Here is a 21,277-nt window from a genome sequence, read left to right as displayed (position 1 = left end):
TGCGTATAAAATCACGGTCCCTAAGAATTCACTACATATGATTACTTTATTCTCATTTCTGTATACGTCGGTGGATACTTCCGTGTAGGCAGGCACCCTTTACTGTTTAAATACATGTGATAAAATAAAGTTTGTTCTTACTAATTGTATTCAATGTGCAAGACACAACAGACTACTGACATCGGAAGGTAACGTTTTGTCCTGTCGATTCAGTCGGTAGCGGTGCAGACATTCGGATATGCTCAAATGTGAGCGGCATAAGAACCGGCACTTGAACTCTCCTCTCCTCCCCCTGATCCCCCAACCTTCCCGAAACCTTCATTATATAGCCAAACGAGAATCCACTATGACGTCGCTTATTGCCCGCTCAAAATAAACTCTGTGTATCTGGCAAGCAAACTGGGCACCAGGGACTGTCTGGCCATCAGCTCTAAGACGAAGCAGCTGTTTGAAATACCGAAATCTTCGAAAGGGCTCGGAAAAATTAACGAAGATCAGTACGTTTACAATACGCATGCCCTCAGTGACCCCAAAATGTCCCTCTGCATGCCGTTCAGATTTGTAAAAAGTAGAACCAAAGCTGATCTCACTGTGAAACTGAGCAAGTACAGTGTAGATAGGCAAGTGGCGTGAGGATTGATTTCAGCACGTGGTGGGTTTTCCAGAAGGCGAGTCCCGAAGCCTGGCAGAGGGCTAAATTTAGCCAGCAATCGCACTGAATAGTCGTGCAAATGAAGGATACTGAGGCGCCATCGAAAGGGCACGAGCTGTTGTTGAGTCTACCCAAGCTTCAGCAGCTTGGGAAGTAAATGCATTGGCTCTTTTCATAGTGACAGCTCTGTCAAAAGAAAGTTTCGATACGTGCCGTTGGAATAGTTCAATATGATATGAAATATTTATTCTGTCACGAGCAATGTTCCCCCCTGTATTTATGAAGACGTGATCTTAGTACTAACTATTGCACCTGATCTTTTCATTTGGAATCGTTTCGAAAAAATTATCTTGTTTCTTAATTACTGCCATTTTATGCTCCAATAAGACGGCTTATGAATATCTTATTTATTCAAAGTTAAACCATGTAGGCTTAAATATCTGAACGTTTGATTGTATCCTAACGATCTAGGATCGTTACTCCAACATTTCTGAAGTATCTACATATTTTCGCCGCAGACAGCTTTAAAAATATCAACGTCTGGGCATTTTCATTTTGTCAGATTAACTTCTCTTTTCGCGTTATTTTTTTTTTCTTTCTTTTCATCAGTTATGTTTTTATATTTGCTTGTTTGTTTGTTTGTTTCTAATTTTGTCGGAGTTTGTGTCATTGAGCCTTAAGCCTGTGGTACATCAAATAAAAATGAAATAAATGACACAGACATTTCTACAAAGATGAAAAGAATTCACCCGTGCGCACCAGATTAGGCGCTTTAAATAAAATTCTTTGTTTGCCGTCCGCGTGATGTAGGTTTTCAGAGAAAATTAAGAAAACAAACATGATGTTAACACAACTACAAATAAAAATAATATTTTCTAAAAGAATCCTAACTTAAATTGAACTTATGTTAATGAACGTGATTTTGTCTGTGTTTGTTTTTGCCCATGTTGGATGGTAATATTTTCAAAAATCAAAGGACGGCAAGCAAATAATTTTCTTTAAATGGCCTTCAGTTATGGTGAGTACATGCGCTGGGCCTTCCATGACTTCATGAAGTACTCCATCAGTTAGCTGGCTAGATCGCGTTTCTTTTCTCATGACTCTTCAGCTCGCTACTTACAAATAGAATCAGCTCCTCGCCAGCATGCTAGCAACTACTATCAGAGTATAGGCGTATATCGATGGCTGATAAAGATATAATGCCACGAAGAAATTGTATCTGAACGTTGAGCACGTTTATTAGAATCCATCTCTTCTACACAATAGAACACACGCATACGAAATACATCCAGCGTAATCGAGACAGCTCGAGAAACACGTCCGTATTTTCTACCCATATACTCCGAGACAAGAAACGGATATCATGACTTTGTAGCATTCCCGTGTGCTCACGGATGTCCTTAAACTTGGTCGTGCTGGCTATAGGAAAAGAACAGATTCCAGTGACGTCAAAGCTTTATGACCAATATCAAAAACCAATATTTACTCGAATTGCAAGGTTGGCCATAGAACTGAAACAGGGTCAAGGGTCAACCACAATGGTATGTCGTTATCACCTATGTTATCATTAATCTCCACCAACATCATATGTCAAAGAATTCGACCAAGGGTTGTATACTATAGAAGCATAAGGAACTGACACATAGGCAAAATGACAGAATTTATAAAATACCGTTTCAGTAAAAGTCCATCTCGCTATATTTAGTTAGCACACTTAGAATCCATATCCTTGCTCTCACAGTACAACGGGCTTGTGTCGTAGTCTAGTCTGGTCCCCTGCCCCAGCGGTAGAAATGGGGCAGGGGACCAGACTAGCTGTGGCCGATGTAATTTGCCGCTAGGCTTTGTGCAGTGAATGAAAACGGTTACAGTCGAGATCAACGCACGCGACTTGAATCTGTTTTTCCTCCAATGTTAACCTGTCCACTTCACACCTCTATTTTATAACATCACTATTTCAGGAGAACTTCCCGCGAATACCCGGAAGTAAAAAAGGCGTGGCACACATATAACAACATGCTACTACAACACCAAGTACACTGTTAGGTGTACCTTGCCCTAAAACCTGAAACATTTGAGTGCGACAATGCAAAATCGAAGTGCAGTTCACGCTACAGCGGATATACAATGCTTTTGATCGCCCGTACTGTCAAGGTGCGGAGAGTCGTCACTATGCTAATGTACTACTGGAGTTCGGACAGGTTCTCTATGTAAAGCTAGGTTATTAAATATGGGAATACCTACAAGTGTCGCGCCTCTGCGCGTAGATTAAAACTTCAGAGAGTGGCATGTATAGCAGCCGCTGTGATGTAAAGTCCCATAGCTCTGGCTAGTACAGATTGCCACAGAACACAACAAAAGTTCAGGAAATATACAAGGATGAGAACAGACCGCACTACACAATTGACAGTTCGTTCGCATATCAAAAACAGACATAACGGTGATACAACACTAGCGAAACTAACTGTGACCGCAGACAGTCGAATCGCTCTAGCGCTTTTGTTACTGCGTGACTGACAGGTAAGCAGTAGGTAAGAATTTATTGCTGATGAACTCATTCATTGTAACGTTCTTGGGTTTCCACAGAGTATACATAAACTTGTTATTAATAACCCATTCAAGCTTCTATTAGGATCACGTATTTTCCATTATTACCATGTCATAAAAGCTGCCATTTGCCCTACCGTTGGTGGCGTGACGGTCAAAAATGAAGAAACTCGCATGCTATAGCCGGTACGAGAATTTGGTCAGAATGGTTGTATTCTAACAAGCAATAGCATCTGCATGGGAAAAAAAACGTTGAATTTACGAAATGGTTTCCATAAAATAGTCAAAATACAGTACCATTGTGCATATATGGTTCAAATTATAGAGGAAGCAGTCATTACAGAAGCGAGCCAGGAAAGAAATGAAACTACCGTATTTGACAAAATAATTGGTTCAGCAGCTATTTCATTCCGTCACAGCATGCGAAGATAACCATGTTCCTAAAATTTTAGTTCACTGGCGAAAGAGCACATTGCAGATTATATATTCCATAATGTCTGGTAGATATACTGGATACTTTGTCAGTTCCAAACAAACCCTTTATCGTCGTCATATTGCTGCAGACTAAATTACCGGGGAGGTAGACTTTGTTTATAGGCCCAGGCATTTATCATGATTATTCATGGTCCGTACAGTAGAGGGACAGAATTTTTTAATACAATGGCCGTTCTCATAGCTAGGACATCAATATACAGTAAGAAACTAGCAACAGTTGTCAGTAGTATTGCAAGAGTGACCGTGCAGAAGGATCTCCACATTATGTGGAACGCACTGAACGTAGAGGGCAGTATCGTACGCGCCAACCTTGGACTATCAGAAACACAACACTGATATCAAAAGATTAGCAATTGCAGGAATTGAATATTATAACGATGTCACGTCAGACATTACTCCCTTTGCAAAAAACACAGTTTTGAATATTAGAAATTCAGCCGCTCTTGATTAGATTAAACTTGCCCTCCAATCCTATCTTATTGTGCTGGTCAGTGTTACTCAACGACAGTCGTCGAATTGTAAGCCGTCATGTCGCAGACCAGGCGCAAAGTACAGAAAACCTTCTCCGAAATTGATTGCGCAACTTAATTCTATATACTACTAGTACCTATGAAAAACTATGAAAGGGTGACATCACATCATTCAGGTAGTTAAATAGTTGCCTTGACCCTGTTCATTGCCACTTCCTGATTTCTGTTACTTCCTCATCACTGCCTTGTGCTTGCATGTAGGAACAGTGTCTGTTCTGAGTAAGAATCAGAATGTAAATATTGTCTTTCTTAGTCATTGACTATAGGACAGACAATTCTGCAGTATATGGAAAGCAGATTCAGGATATTAAAATTTTATATAAATAGCATGAGGCTCACAATCCTGGAGAATACGGCTAAACTGATGGAGGATACTGAAATTTATATATAAATTGCATGTCTCTTCAAGGAACATAATGTGTGGTGAACACATCAACAATTCGTTCATATACTGCATTGGTATTCTGATATAGTGTTAGCGTTTGGATAAAGGGAGAAACATGTAAAGCTCGTTGATTAATCCGTAAAAGTTGGTAACTACGACGACCTAATTGGAGCCTTTCAAATGTTCACCAGGAAATATGAGAGTACTGCCCTAGGGTCAAAGGTTGAGGGCCAACAGGTCAGTTTGCGGCGTTCACACTATACACAATCTGCGAGTGACTAAGTATCCTTCCGTAATGATACATTACATGAACATTTACTCCGTGGTGAAAGCCGAATCCTTTAATTCTAAATTCCGTCGCAAATTCAGCGAATTGCTCTCCATAGCACACATGGGAACATACCCGGAAAATATTGAGTAAACATGACAAAACCTTCGAAAGCAAACATTTTTGGTCACTTTACTTTGCAGTCATGTCGGATGTGCTGTTTACAAAATACGCCTTCTAGAAAATCAAAGAGATGGCATTGGCGTTGAAACACAACAGCCAGTATGCAGTAGAGGTATGCACAATTTTTTTCTCTCAAGGTTATAAAACGGCAAATTGGCAATACAATATGAAATATTATAGTTGATAGATGAATTCTACTGTATGACTAAAATTCAGTTGTCAACACTAAACTGAATATTACAATAATAGAACCTGCACGGACGAGTTGAGTACTAGGTATTTCGGTATGAATGAGAGAGAGAGAGAGAGAGAGAGAGAGAGAGAGAGAGAGAGAGAGAGAGAGAGAGTGTGTGTGTGTGTGTGTGTCCTGGCTCAAACTGTACTTCACAAATCGTTTGCCACTGTTGGCGCTGTTCATGTGCCTGCGAAGTCGACACTTGGTCATGATGTTGGTATTATCTAAGCGTTCTTTTTGGCCGAGATGGATACGGTTATACTTTTACCATATTAGATTGTTTGTATATAATGCTACAATGGTTGTAAACCCCTGACGGCATTGCAGGGATGAGGGGAAAAACAGAATAGCACCAGTGTCTTTTGGAAGTTGGACTGAGCGTAATTGAAAGGTTTTGTAAATCGAAACCTTTGATCATAATTCCGCTATTCAGCAACTATCAAATTTGCACCAACCTGGACTTTAGCACCACAACCATATGCTTAATTCAAGATCCGATAATGTCATGCATGTATCGTTTGCGCTTTTATAGTTGGTTGATACATGATGTAAAACAAACCGGAATTTTCTCTAGATTTTATGTTTGTTTTACACTTAGAATTTTGGCAAAATAAATAAATTATGGTCATATTTCTTGACTTAAGAATTTGTAAAATTGAAAATTGGGATTTACATTTATTCTGGATACAAAGTTACAAGATTCTTCCAAAGTGTAGTTGTATCACATATTGTGAAATCAGGACATCACATAAGCTGTTAAATGTCATTCCCAAGTTTGCACGATCGCGGGTCATGCAACGATTGCCTTTTTCAGACTAGAGTGAAAATGGGGATAGGGAAGACGCTGCGTTAACAATGATTTGCTAACAACCTGGGTGGGGTCTTTTAAGTAGATTAGTAGATTTTCATCTAAGGCGGTAGATTACTCGACGGAGAAAATACACAACTCTTGAACCTGTCGAAAACGTCGCGTACATTGTCAAGAAAGACAAGAAATTAGCAAACCAAATGTTCAAAGTGATCATTGAAGTTAGTAAACAGAGAATTACAGAAATGATGATTTTAATCGTTTATAGTCGCTATTTAATTCCGTCATAGCATACGACGATTACCGTGGTCGTAAAATTTTAGTTCACTGATGTAAGAGAACATTGAAGATTATTCCGAAATGTAACGTGGATTCTGAATACTTTGTCAACTTGAAACAAACCCTTTATCGCCATTTTTTACAGACTGCCGTAAATTACCGGGTAATGTAGACGTTTTACTTGGCCCGGGCATTTATCGTGATACCATTATTCATGACCCGTACAGTTGTACGACAGGAAAACTGACAATACAATGTCATGTGATGGAAGATTGCCATTCTCATAGCCAGGACACACGATATACAATAAGAAACCAACAACAGTTGTCTGTTGTATTGCTAGAGTGACTGTACAGAAGGGTCGCCACATTATACGGAGCTCACGGAACGATGAGGGCAGTATTGTTATACGCGCCAACTCTGAGGCTTGGAATATCAGAAAACCACGGTCCCTCCACATTGGTGGAGGGACTGTGAGAAAACACAAGACTGATAACAATACCGATGTCAAAAGATTATAAATATGTAACATTAGGCATTATATGCTGCATCACAATACACAATTTGGAATATACGAAATTCAGCTACTCTTGACGAGATTGAAGTTAAGTATTACACCGCAACTCAAATACCATCTTGATTGTAATGCATAGTATTACAGTTTAAAATGATTAACAAAGCTGAGAATTTTATGACCAAGTTTTCAAGCCTTGTAAGGCTTGAAGGAGAACGATGCATCTTGAACGCATTCATATGATGATATTATTTTATTGATAATATTCCTTTCTCTTCTTCTAGTAATATGACTACTTTTTTGACCTGCTGCTTTGGGATTGTGTTCGTACTTGACATATTCACAGTTATGTAGACTTAAGTTATCTACCATTTTTGTTTGAATACATTTACATTTCTCAAAAAACAACTTTCGAACACTGCAGATCAAATAATGAAAGATGCACACAATACCAAACAAAGTAATTTGTAATGTCAGTGACGAGCCTCCGCTATAGTTGCCAGCGAAATAACACTATCAGAAGAAATATACTCATTTTTAAGAAAGCTAACTGCTATGAAACAATCAATTGCAAGCACAGTGTGCGAGCCTCCCGGGTCAATATATATGGGAGTAATGTTTCAGGATCCGGGTCGCTTCCTTTGTTGTCGGCAGTCAAGGTCCGGGATATTAACTATTGTGTGCAACTTATAAAAGAATGTGGTCAGTTTCCTCGGGCTGAATGAATTTTATCCCGAACTGGTTTAATGTGCCTTTCCTTTCAACCAACTCACCTGTTAGATTTTGAAAACGCTTACGTTGAATACGCCATCATATTCATTACACAAAGACACTGCAGAACGAATGTCTTCACGTAGCGTTTGTCCTTGAAAGGGACAGCATCGAACAGATCAAGCGTCATCAAACTATTTTCACAATGGAGCTTTTCTTCTTTTTTAGACTTGAGATTTTATTTCCTTGTTACCTAATCAGCTACCGATGTGAATACAAATAAGATATCTTTTTGTTACTCAAGCCTTCTCACACATCCAAATCCCTCCGCCGAACATGACGTAAAGAAGATGAAAGTTACATAAATTGACTATTTGGGAAAAGATTTCAATCCAATATACAGTCCATCAATATCACCTTGCATTTTTTTATTGATATCATCAGAAATTCAGAGCTGGCTGAAGTTATAAGTGATGGTGATTATGGTGATGGTGTCTGATCGATACTGCCTGGAAGCCAGTAAAATCTGACTCGATTGACTTGAAATCCCCGAAACAGTCTTCCTGGTGAACAACTGATGAATTTCATACTGTTCAAATTGTACGTCCTCGCAGTGTGTCGTGATGGCCTTACTATCCTTTACACTGTGTATGCTGAATGTCAGACATATATATTACAATTATATTACAATATATGTACTTCTAATAATTATATATATATATATATATATATATATATATATATATATATATATATATATATATATTATGCTATTCTTATATAATCCTACCCTACAAAGCCATATATAATATATATAAATATATATATATATATTGTATGCTCTTCTTATATAATCCTACCCTACAAAGCCATATATATATATATATATATATATATATATATATATATATATATATATATATATATATATATATATATATATAATATAAAAGTGCATACGTATGTGACTGTGAATTTTGCTGACGTTTCTCATAAGCACATGTTGACGTTCAGGGTTAGTGTTTAAAAAAACACAAAATGTTATCAATAAAAATGATGACGAATGTCAAGATAAAGGGACTTTCCATTATTGCATTATGATAGGCAGTCAGCCTTTGTATTGCATAATCAGATTTACGATATAATTGTTTCTGTCCCTTACTGTGTGATATCTACATGTTTCGCGTGCAGTAAAAACACGGAAGACTCAGTCACTGTTTACATCACCTGGAGACATGATAATGCTCCAGACAACCATTCTCCTCATAGTAAGTGTATTCATGGGCGGAGTGATGAGGTCACCCCTTTAAAACTCGAAAGTACACCGACGCCCTGTCATCGTTCGGCCGTCTATTCATCAGCATGGACTTCAAGACTGTTTTCGTGTTCCTGACAATTATTGCAGCCGCGTCAGGTATGTTTTGAAACTTATCGTTGTAATTGGTACTGCTATCATAGAAACTCCAAAGTGCTGCTATGAACATTGATATGTCATAAGTATCATGCAACACTATTCCCATGTGTAATTTCTCTCCTTGTAAGTTTAACACTATTACAGTTTCGTGTGATTTTTTAAAAAGGAGACATGTCACTCTACGTCCGAGGCTTATTGATCCATTTTGTTTGGAGTTCTGTCAGTCACCACAACAAAAAAAGTAGATTTTTTAAAACTTGAGACTATAAAATCAGCGAAAGATGAACAGAGGTGATGTCAATATAATGAAAAAAATCGTCCCCTCCTGAGATCCGATTTCGCCAAATTAAAAGTGACCTCACCTTAGCAACATTTCCGTGTTTGTCGTTGTGATCAAAACTCTACGGTAGGAACGACATTTGACTGTGGTCTGGACCGTCTCTTCCTCAATAATTAACTTCAAATCAAAGTCTCTTTCTGTTGCTAAAAAGTAAGTTAACACTTCTAAAACGACCATTATATGAGATGCTTTGTTGTACTGTAGTGTGACAAATTACTAACCTTCTCAGATATTTCAAGAAACATTCCTTGGAAGTCTTTGTTTCAGTCTGTTTTTTTTTTCAAGATCCTTGTTGAGTTTCTGTGTGTCACTGCAGCTGTGCAGGCGTCGTTAAGTCTCAGTGTCCTGATTTAAGGTCATGTTACATAGCAATCGAATTCCAACCTCAATTGTCACTTGGTCAATAATAAAAGAAGTGTACAGTACTTTCACTTTTGAGCAAGATCCTCTGACTCTGTTTCTGTCTGTCCCTCTGTCTATATGTTCGTTTGTCTGTCTGTTTGTCGTTTCTCTGTCTCTGCCTGTTCGTTTGTCTGTCTGTCTGTCTCAGTCTCTGTCTCTCTGTGTCGCTGTCTCTCTGTTTGTCTCTGTCTCTCTGTCTCTCTGTCACTCTGTTTCTCTCTGTCAGTGTCTGTCTGTCTGTCTCTCCCTCCCTCCCTCTCTCTCTCTCCCCTCTCTCTCTCTCTCTCTCTCTCCCCTCTCTCTCTCTCTCTCTCTCTCTCTCTCTCTCTCTCTCTCTCTCTCTCTCTCTCTCTCTCTCTCTCTTACTTGTAGCATGCATGCCATATCTGGAGCGCTTTCAGCTTTAACTCTCTGTTTCGTGAGCTTTGCAGTATGACGTTTTTCATCACCACGTCTGGTGTAAACGAATCTTTGCTCCTTCTAATTATCTTCGGTTTTCCTCTTCACGGACGTGCGTTATTTTTTCAGCATGCTGGGGTGGCAGCAATGGGCCTTCTCGTCCATCTGGAGGAACATGGCCGAGCTTTTCAACAATGTGGAATAACTATCCGAGTTACTCCCGGTACTCGTCGGAAGAGCTGATCCGTAAATGTAAGCTTCGCGATTGGTTGCTTGACTTGAAACCAAAGTTGAATACTTGTGCCATTCGTGTCAGCAATTCGCTGATCAGTTCCGGTAAGTTTTTTAAACATTTTTACAGTCAATGTGGAACTTGCTTAGTTTGACTCTCCATGACAACTTCTAAGACATTGTTTAATCACGATCAGCGATATAACACGAGGAAAAAATAATTATCATTTTCCTTATTCTCCAAAGGTCGAATTGTATATATATATATATATATATATATATATATATATATATATATATATATATATATATATATATATATATAATATATATATACACAACGCTGTTGCTAACAACAGAATTTCAGTCTGGACTATGATACATTGTATTGGTAGGACTAACACTTGCATTTGAACATACTTTGGCGAGGAGAAGACAAATAATGAAGTTCATTTTCAATAACAAAAATGAAACTGTCATAAGGAGTCACTATACCTATCGTCTTTTAAATAATTTGCAACAATACGTACATTCAATGAAATCAGGTCATTTGCTATAAATCGTCTTCAGAATACAGCGTTGTGTGAATTCCTGGTCAATACTGAAAAGAAAACAATAACAAAAGAACACGAAAACGATTTCTTCATCTCCCTAGGTAAGACGTTGAACGACCTAAGTGGGTGTAACTGGTCGGGGACCACCACCACGGACGGAGATAAGTACATCATACGTGTGGCCACCATGCGTTGCTACTTGGAAAACAAAAAAGGCAGCGCTGACGTCATCTCCAGTTACGAGTCAGCCTTTCGGGTAATCATTCATAAAATCAATTCATAAAATTATCAGTGCGTCTATGAAGGCATCGCAGTCGATGTAGGTATTATGAAAATCGATCATTAGCAGCGCATCAAGCTGTATCTATCAAATTGCAAGAAATTAATGGATTTAATGTTAGTATGGACCGTATAGACATTAGATGGAAATCTTTGATCCGATTTCACCTCTCAACCTAAAGTCGACTTGGACAGATAATCATTTGTAATACATCACAGTGAGAAGCATGTGATGATTATGATGATGATGATGATGATGATGATGATGATAATATTAAGAGATCACCGTTGAAGATCTGGTGAACCATAAAAATTGTGTGGTGAAGTGACTCGCGTATTGATTCAACTTGGCTATGGTAGTTGTAAATGAACGATAGATTGAAAAAGAAAACACATGGATTTAATTTACACGTATTCAGGTACTGTTCACTTAGTGCACTGTTCGTATCATCTCTCTATACAGGGTCGTGAAGGCATTATAGTGTTCCAGGGCTGCAGTTTTGCAACAGGTAGTCATGTGGACTTGTGGGACGGTTATACGTGTGCCGGCCAGTGTTACTTCTCTGCATGTAACAACAATCGTCTCTTCGAATGGTAAGCCGTCGTGTCAAAGACCAGGCGCAAAGTAAAGAAAACCTTCTCCGATATTGATTGTGCAACTGAAATCTATATATGCGTACTGCTTGTATCTTAATCGCTAGAACTTGCGATGTAAAATTAACTTTTACCCAAGAATTAATACAAATTTTCAAGTGAGAAACAGACGGTCGATGTTTGCGTGAAGGTCACAAGAGATAGAAATTGTTTAAAGAGTAACGTTTAACGTTTGTATATGATGGATAGACTTTAGCTTCATTCAATTCAATGCTTGCATTTTTGTACTTTTGACTGTAACATATACTGGTCCCTTTAGGGAGCGTTCAGTTTTTACGGCCTGGGGGGGGGGGCAAAATCTTGTCGCCGGTGTTCAAAAAAATATAGACCCCCCCTGCATTTTTTGTAAAAAAAAGATGACCCCCCTTTGTCAGACGAAAAAAATTGATGACCCCCCCCCCTGAAAAATAACCAAAACCCATATGTCAAATTTACCCGCATGGTTTGGATTTGAACTCCGGTACGCGACGCACTTTATTCGATGCCAGTGCACAAACTTCTCAGCCACATCCATTGAAACGTCTGTTAATTAGGACGACTGTAAGGCAATTTTTAACTTCATTTCCATAGACAACTCATGTCCATGGACATTGTATAAAGTAAACTTTATTGGAGTGGTTCGCCAAAGGCAGTCCTCCGGTTAAGAGGGTCATGGGCCATTACGTAAAGTCAACTTTATTCTAGTGGGCCACCAAAGGTGGCACGCCGGTAAAGAGGGTCGATCATGGCTATTGCATAAAGTAGACTTTACTGGACAGGGCTGCTGAAGGCGCGCGGCATTACCATTATTCAGTGCGTGATCCCAGGGGTCCCTCAAAAATGTTTCTAATACAAGCCGCGGCTTCAATTGGGAATTTTACGGTAAGATTGCCGTGGGGTATTACATAAAGTCAATTTATTGTAGTGGGCCGCCGCGGGCGGCCCGCCAGTAAATAGGGTCAATCATGGCCATTGCATGAAGTAAACCTAATTGGAGTGGGCCGCCAAAGGCGTCTGCCCGTTAAGAGGGTCATGGGTAATACATAATGTATATTTATTGTAGTGGGCCGCCGAAGGCGGCCCGCGGTAAAGAGGGTCGATCATGGCCATTGCATGAAGTAAACCTAATTGGAGTGGGCCGCCAAAGGCGTCTGCCCGTTAAGAGGGTCATGGGTAATACATAATGTATATTATTGTAGTGGGCCGCGGCCCGCTGGTAAAGAGGGTCGATCATGGCCATGGCATAAAGTGAACTGTATTGTTGGTATTATGTTTTGAAAATGTGGTGACCCCCCCTTTCCTACCAGTGAAAAAGCGATGACCCCCCCCTTTGCGGATTCCAAAATTATGATGACCCCCCCCCCCTGGATTTTGCCGGGGCCCCCCGGCCGTAAAACTGAACGGTACCTTACTGCTGGTATAGTAGTGGAAATAAAGGCATCAAACTCTTGCTGATGTGTTTAAGTCTTTTACGTCTTTGGTCTACTGAATTCCAGCATGGAGGTAGAAAGAGAGACTACCTCCATGATTCCAGCTACAATAATTGTAGCCGTGGTGGGGCTGGGCCGTGCGGCTTGGGCTTCTGTCGTGCGGCTCGCGCTAGTGCCTCGCCCCACCAGGGCTACAATTATTGCAGCTGTACTGAACCGATCTGTGAGAATCACCAAGTCTCTGCGACCTGTCACGCCATGTCTTACGGATGTCATCGAGGGGCTACACAACAGTAAGTGCGTCACTTCCCCTGATAATCAGGCCCATTGTTAGACCCGAGCTTTGTTATTTGCGTTACCAGGGAAACTATGAAAAAAGGTGACACCATGATTCAGGGGGTGAAATGGCTGCCTTGACCCTGTCCGTTGCCACTTCCCGATCAAGAATCAGGACGTAAATAACATTTGTATATGGTCATCGACTATAGGATATTCGGGACATACCATGCATACAATTCTAGAGAATATGGTGAAACTGATTGAGGATACTAAAATTTGATATTAATTAGCATGTCTCTTCAGTGAACATACTGTGTGGTGAACACATCGACAATTCGTTCATATAATGCACAGGTAGTCTGATGTGGTGTTAGCATCGAGCGAGAAATACGTTAAACTCGTTGACTAATCCGTAAACGTTGGTTACAACGACCGTCTTTTCAGTAAATGCAGACCATGAAATACGAGAGTGCTGCCCAAGGGTCAAAGGTTCAGGGCCGACAGATCAGTTTGCGGCGTTCACTATACAGCGATACACAATCTGTGAGTGAATTAAGTATATACTTCCTTGTGAAAGCTGAAACCTTTGACAAATTCAGCGAATCGCTCTCCATGACGCACTCAGACTGAGAACACACCCGGAAAATATTGAGTATAAAAAACATGACAACACCTTCGAAAGCAAACACTTTGAGCAACTTCTACAATGAAGCCAATTGTTATTTGAACTTTTTAGGTTGCCCGGATGTGTACACTGTTTACAAATACGCCTTCGAGAAAACCAACATGATGACAATGACGATGATATATGACAGTCAGTTTGCAGTCAGGGCAATTTGCATCTCAAGGTTATAAAACGGCAAATGACACAAGTCACATACAATTCTCATAATTGATGGCATCTACATTGTAACACAAATAAACCGTATATCTACGAAATCATATCATATCATTGATCATGTCATTGTTCATATCATATCATATCAAATCTATCTATCTATATTATCATCGTCACAGAACGAAGTCCACGAAAATCGATCTTCCGTGGAGAGATACCGCAAACTTTGTTCGATTATGTCACGTATGTATCGTTAGCGCTAGAAATGTCTGGTATAATGGTTTGATACATGATCTAAGACGAACCGGGATTCTCTCATTCTATGTTTGTTTTACACTTAGAAATTTCACAAACACATGATCAATAAATTATGTTTAAATTTCTTGACTTGAGAAGTTGTAAAATTCAAATTTGGGATTAATATTTGTTCTTGATACTTATAACGTTCTTCCAAAGTGTAGTTATATCACATATTGTGAAATCAGGACATCACATACGCTGTTAGATTTCATTTTCCAATTCGCATAATCGCGGACCATGCAACTATTCTCGTGTTTTGCGTGGAATGACGTTTTCAGACTAGAGTGAAAACAGCGAAGAGGGAAAACGCTGCGTAAGTAATAATTTGCCAACAAGCTGGGCGGAGTCTTATTAGTGATGATCATTTTCATCCAATGCGGTTGATTACTCGACGGACAAAACATACATAAACCTCTCTCTGGAAGAAACAGTCGAAAAACTCAAGTATGTAGTAAAAAATGTACACCCATCATTTTGTGGATTCTGACCAACAGTAAAAACAGTGAGTTAGCGAATCAGATTTTCTAAGTGATCACTGAAATTGGTAAATAGAGAATTACAAATGTGACTTTTTTATCGTTTATAATCGCTGTATAGTAGTAGTGAGTAATGAGCATTGACATGACACTGAATGACTCTAAGATCGATTATGGGTAATAGGAACTTCAACTGGGGCTAATAACGTGACAAAATTCGAGGTGGGACGTTCACCTTTAGATAAGTGCTCATACAGTATTACAAGATGGACGTTTCATATACCTTGAAAAGAAACCGATAGTATTTTGCTTACACTTATGTGTCAGTCCTCCACAATTTTCACGGCAATGAAATTTGTATTTGCGCACGCGTACCGCAGCAAAACCGTTCAGATATGACTTAGTGCACTGCCTGCCGCCACATTGTCACGTTTTATGATGTCACTTCTGCCTCTGAGCTGTCAGATGCTCTGTGATAGGTCATTCGAGACGCGAGACGGCCAGTCCTACCCAAGGCGTCGTGAGCATTGCACCGTCACCTCCATAGCTCCACAGCCTGATATCATGACTAACGTCATCAAGATTTTGGCGGCGGTGTTGCTCGTGGCCCAGTGCGCCATTGCAGGTAGGTCAAGCCATGGATACGTCCTCTAAGTAAATGTAACAAATTTCTACTGATAGATTATATATTAATATCAATGTGTGCAGTCGTGTAAATAAATGAGTGTTCTTTTCACTCAAAGGTAAGTGCCCCTTATTTAAAACATTGTCTAGCTACCACAGTGTACTAGTATGTACTCTGCGTGTTTTTACGCTGTGAGAGATGTGTCCGTACGGTAAATTTATAATTTTTGTCTGGGTGTAGTAGCTGGTAGGGCAACTCGTTAAAATAGCTCTACATGTAAAAACGAAAGTGAAAGAATTGGCGACTGGAATTCCTCTGAAGTGTTTGCCTGATTATTTATCTGATCGGGTAAGGTTACCCAGCTATAGGGAAATACCCCCTGCTGCCGTGCAAGTGACCTCGTACATGCAAGTCTACGCAACTCTACCTAGTTTGTGACGTCACCGCTTTTTTTCCTCGAAATGACAGCAATCTCATTTTCAATTTATAAATCTCGCAGAAATACCGTAGATTGCTTATTTTAAATTTGCGCGCAGGTTTCAATAAAAAAATGGACAGTACCGCCAACCACTGAGAACACATGCGCAGTTAAGGAAGCTCAGCACAAACAAACAAACAAACAAACAAACAAACAAACAAACAAACAAACAAACAAACTGTTAGAAGACGTTATCCTCTGAAGACCAAGAACCATGAAATTCAGAAGGGTAACACTGAGAGCTGACATAGTGTCCAGTAATTGGGTCACTTTTCTCGAAGTTCAACATGCGTTTAATAGCATACAACAATGAAACAGTATTTGCTAATACAACACGAAAACACTTCCCCATCACTAAAATATCGACCGCCGTTTCAAACGTTTGGAGGTTTACGATTATAGACGATTATATAAAGGGTACAAAAGACACATTGCAAAGGCGACGACGACATCAATAACATAAACAATTCTTCAGGACAATTGGCATCAAAACTCTCGCTTAACCGATATCAAGCTGGAGTGTACTTTTCGCTTGGTGAAAACATCAAGTATTTTCCGCCCATCGTTTATCATTCCTTGCTTCGATATTTTTAGACAGATCAAATAACAATCTTGGTATTTATTCTCGTCGGCAAAAGAACAGCAAATTCTTTCATATCCCGTGTACGTTTCCAGAAGTTGCAAGGTTATTATGTAAAATTTAGCCAAAAATTATTTAAACGTGATTTAGATATAAAATATGTGGACTACGATATGGAAAAAATAATGGAAGATGGAACATAATCTGGAACGACTGATGTATCTTTTTGGCAGACGATAAATGGCGCAATGACGGTAGATGCGGTCGTGACTGGCCAGTGACGTCTGGAGTAGCCGGAGAATGCAACCCGAACAGCGAGTTTCCATGCTGTTCGTCTCTCGGTTGGTGTGGTAATACGCCCTCACACTGTGACTGCAAGGGATGCATGGACTTCCGTCTGAAACAAGGAAATCAGACAAATACAGTTGTCGATTTAAAAGGTAGCGAAAACAATAACATTTTCTAATAAAACACTCACAGTCAAGGAATGAAGTTAATGTCTTCCCTTGTCGTTTCTTGTTAATTGTTGTTTTATTTGCGAAGTCAATGATATTGTTCAGAATCGTGACATCCTCTAACCTTTTGAGCGTCATAATTTTCTCCCGCCAAAATTTTAGTGCAAAATTTTACCAATTGTTATGAATTTTTCTGTAATTATTTGATAATTTTGGACCAAATGGACATCACATTTCATTGGCTACACTTTTTTCTCAAACTTTTGGCAAAAGTCTGAGAAAAATTGATTTGGGTTTATTTTATAAAGTGGACAAAAATAGACTTCGGCGCCCAAAGGGTTAAAATAGATGTAGACAAAATTTAGGTCGCGATAACATACCAGAAAAATAGGCCATTTATCCTCACATTTACGTGATAAATGGCCTATTTTTCTCGTATTTAAAATAGCGTAATATAGCGTATGCATGTTAAAAATGAACAGACAGCTGCCATAAAAACAGCAAGCTTTGGAGTAAAATGCAGTGAGATCATATCAAACCCCCCTCATACTACAACGCATAATTGGCGGTTCAGAATAGCGGTAACATTCGTGGTACACTTGTATTGGATTGTAATTGGGCTACTCTCGAGAGCAAATGCAAACAGCGCCTTTCTCTCTTTGAGTATACTTTCAGTATTTCATTAATCGATTTGGCTCGAAATCAAGGCCATGATAGTTAGAGTTTCATTCGAGTGTGAGATATCTATCCTTTACTGAATCATGCTTTATACTTATGTCAGGATTAAGGAGACATAAATATGTAATTCGACTTATCATTTTTAATCTATTTCACGGTAGAGGAGTACCAATCGAGTCCAATGAAGACAATGTCCTGTTGCATGCAACTTGAAGAAGGGCACGCAATAATTGATAAGCTGACCTAACTTCATCATTGTTGTTTTTTGATGTATATCATTAACGAATTGTAATGTCGTGAACGTCACAGGTTCAAATGGATGGCCGAGTTTCTCAAGTCTGTGGAGGAATTACCCCACGAGAAGTCTGAAGCCTTGATTAAGAAATGCAAACTTCCAGATTGGTTGATCGGCGCTAATTCATGTGCTATTCGCGTCAGCTACTCATTCATAGCTTCAGGTTGGTAAAAAGCTTCACTTTTCAGTGCATTGTGCTGACTGATTTTCAATGCAAACATTCTTTTATAAAATATAGTTCAATAACATTTGATGGCAACAATTTTGTTTGAACCAATGGGGTTCTTTGAGGCGACACAATGATAGATAAACAAACAAACAACATACATACATACATACATACATACATACAGACAGACAGACAGACAGACAGACAGACAGACAGACAGACAGACAGACATACATACATACATACATACATACATACATACATACATACATACATACATACATACATACATACATACATACACACACATCCACATACATCCATCCATCCATCCATCCATCCATCCATCCATACGAGAACTGAGGGGTGTACGTACACCACTCTATGGTCACACGTCAGTGCGTTTACTAAACCCTGTAAAAACGTTGCCCGTACCAAGAGTTTAATTACTTGAATACATCTGATGAGCGCAAGTCATAAATCAATGCCCGGTTCTTTGCAATACCATTCTCTTTGACAGGTCGAAAGTTTAACGACATCAAAAAGGGCGAGTGTAACTGGGCGCAGGTCGTAAATGGCGACGGAGACAAGTACATCATACGTGTTGCCACCATGCGGTGTTACATGGAGAGTCGTAAAGGGCCTGCTGATATTGTGTCAAGCAGTCAGTCCGCTTTCACGGTGAGAATATTGCACCTCTGAAAATGTTTCAATTTTTTAGGTCTCAGGGAAATGAAGATTTCTATAATTCTGTTCAATATTCAAAACGTGTGTTTCCTGTCACATTCTTACTGGTCGTTCAGAATGAGTAACTCACTTCAGTCGTACCAAATTGCTTTCTGTGACCCAGAGAAGGCGTATCCATTTGGTGAGGTGATGCGTATTGGGGGAAAATTGCAAACGTCAATGGTGATTGGCAGGTTGAAATTGTGATGGGTGCGGTTTATGGGCCTACCGGAGATTTATATTTTTCTTGATCTAACTACATAGACTATAAATAAACAGAAATATTAAATCATGACATGTATTATGATTCTATATTGAAAACTCTCTGCTTGCTGAATAATGTTATTAACAACGCTCCAGAGTATGATTATCGATTATTTAGAGAGTTCGTCACATTACAGTCTCTCTCTCTCTCTCTCTTCCTCTCTCTCTCTCTCCTCATCTCTCTCTCTCTCTCTCTCTCTCTCTCTCCTCTCTCTCTCTCTCTCTCAAATTTCAGGGTTCCAAAGGCCTGATAGTATTCCAGGACTGTAACTTTGCGACAGCGACTGGTCACGTGGATCTGTGGGATGGCAGCAAGTGTGCTGGCACATGCTACTTCAGCAACTGTTCCAACATCAGATTGTTCAAATTTTAATAATTTGAAAGGTCCACCAGCAAATCCTTACGGTCAGAAAATGCAATAGTTCTTGCTGTTTTGATTTACATAACGACTAAGTTGTATTAAAGATACGACTTCTTACACCAGAGAAATAGTACACATATGTAACCCAAACCGGTAGCGTTTAGAATTCGCCGCAAAGTGTGCCAGTCAAGAATTAACGACTGTTCAAAGAACAAAACGGGCATCAAAGCTCTATCATTGCGAAAGCATCTGACTGGAGCTGGCAGCGATAACTGCACAAACAAGGCCGTGTAAAACTTCAATGTCTTAGAGGAGAAGTTAACATTTTGCTCTACGAATAACCCGGAAGTGCAAGTTTTATTTCGCAAAAAAACTTTCAAAAGCTACACGGGTGGCTCACTTTTGAGAGACTGTAGGAGACAAGTTTGCCTTTTGATGCGCGTTGGTAAATTTACATGTTATTTTCAATATTCAGATAAACTAAGGAAATGACAAAGGGAAGACTTTCTGTAATTCTTTCATTAATGCCAGACAATGTGGTACATTGGCATCTCCAATATCTGGGATCGAAATGTTATAATTTTTTATGTAGGTTTGTGCACCAATCGTGACGTCACTGATGAAAAATTGAAAGTGTACGCTTTTCGATGGCAATCGCCTCTAGTTTACAAAACAACAAAAGACAAACAATAAATTATATCCCGTGCCATCACCCGATACGATCCCTCAAAATCTTAATACAACACAAAGATAACAGTCGATATATTTTTAATTGCCATTTGTAGACTCTGTTATTGATTGGTGCTAATGATTATAAAGTAAGTGACTTTCGCATCCAATCAGCAATTCATTAAAGATAAAACAACCGCCTTTGAAATCGCATCCACAGCTAGTGTAGTGACTGAATATAGGCTCGGTACTACTGCATAGATATGTGTTTAAATCAGTAGCAGTCATTGCAACTTGAAGACTAGGACTTAACTGCAATTTTAAGGCTAGATTCCCAAGGTCTGTATAAACAGAGTGTAAAGCTTTACGAATGATCTCATTTACCCCTCTAGTGAACATCTAAAACTTAATCCAAGTTTGATTTTCAGAATTATCAGTCAGGAGTGTTGTGAGGGCTTTCTTTAAATTCGAAATAAACTGTGCTTTAAAATGAACCAATTCACAGAATCTGTGTCCATTTCTGTATTGGGTTATCCCATTCGTCCCATATCGCTTCTAACGTTCTTCGAGACCTTTGAAGGGACAGAAGCTGTAATTTTTGATAATATTCTGATATTTTGTTCCTGATGGAAAACCTGCCGAATTTGAAAAAAATGCTGATCATGAAATGCGTTTATAAAGTAAATTCACATTCTCACATTTCTAGTTTGCACTAAGATTATGGTTCTGCCTGTCATCAAAATTAATGAAACTGTGAAATAACTGTGAAATAACTTCTCTGTTTATCATTTCTGC

General features: G+C 39.2%; 2 protein-coding genes across 2 annotated transcripts; both read left to right on the top strand.

The window, feature by feature from the left end:
• The first annotated feature begins 8,876 nt into the window (after positions 1 to 8,876).
• Positions 8,877 to 11,977, top strand: LOC139143698 (uncharacterized). The gene is made up of 4 exons (XM_070714223.1): positions 8,877 to 9,021; positions 10,292 to 10,498; positions 11,049 to 11,203; positions 11,690 to 11,977. The coding sequence occupies exons 1-4, from the start codon at positions 8,970 to 8,972 to the stop codon at positions 11,822 to 11,824; spliced, it is 549 nt and encodes a 182-aa protein (XP_070570324.1). The 5' UTR covers positions 8,877 to 8,969; the 3' UTR covers positions 11,825 to 11,977.
• Positions 11,978 to 13,651: 1,674 nt separating this feature from the next.
• On the top strand, positions 13,652 to 20,980 carry LOC139143699 (uncharacterized). Its single transcript, XM_070714224.1, has 6 exons — positions 13,652 to 13,743; positions 14,013 to 15,807; positions 17,099 to 17,305; positions 18,308 to 18,456; positions 18,983 to 19,143; positions 19,688 to 20,980. Exons 3-6 carry the CDS (start codon positions 17,247 to 17,249, stop codon positions 19,823 to 19,825), a joined length of 507 nt encoding a protein of 168 aa, XP_070570325.1. The 5' UTR covers positions 13,652 to 13,743; positions 14,013 to 15,807; positions 17,099 to 17,246; the 3' UTR covers positions 19,826 to 20,980.
• Positions 20,981 to 21,277: the final 297 nt, after the last annotated feature.

Source organism: Ptychodera flava, chromosome 11 (genome assembly GCF_041260155.1).
Source record: "Ptychodera flava strain L36383 chromosome 11, AS_Pfla_20210202, whole genome shotgun sequence".
Taxonomy (NCBI): Eukaryota; Metazoa; Hemichordata; class Enteropneusta; family Ptychoderidae; genus Ptychodera; species Ptychodera flava.
Note: the sequence above shows the minus strand (reverse complement) of the source record. Positions and strands in the feature narration are given on the sequence as shown.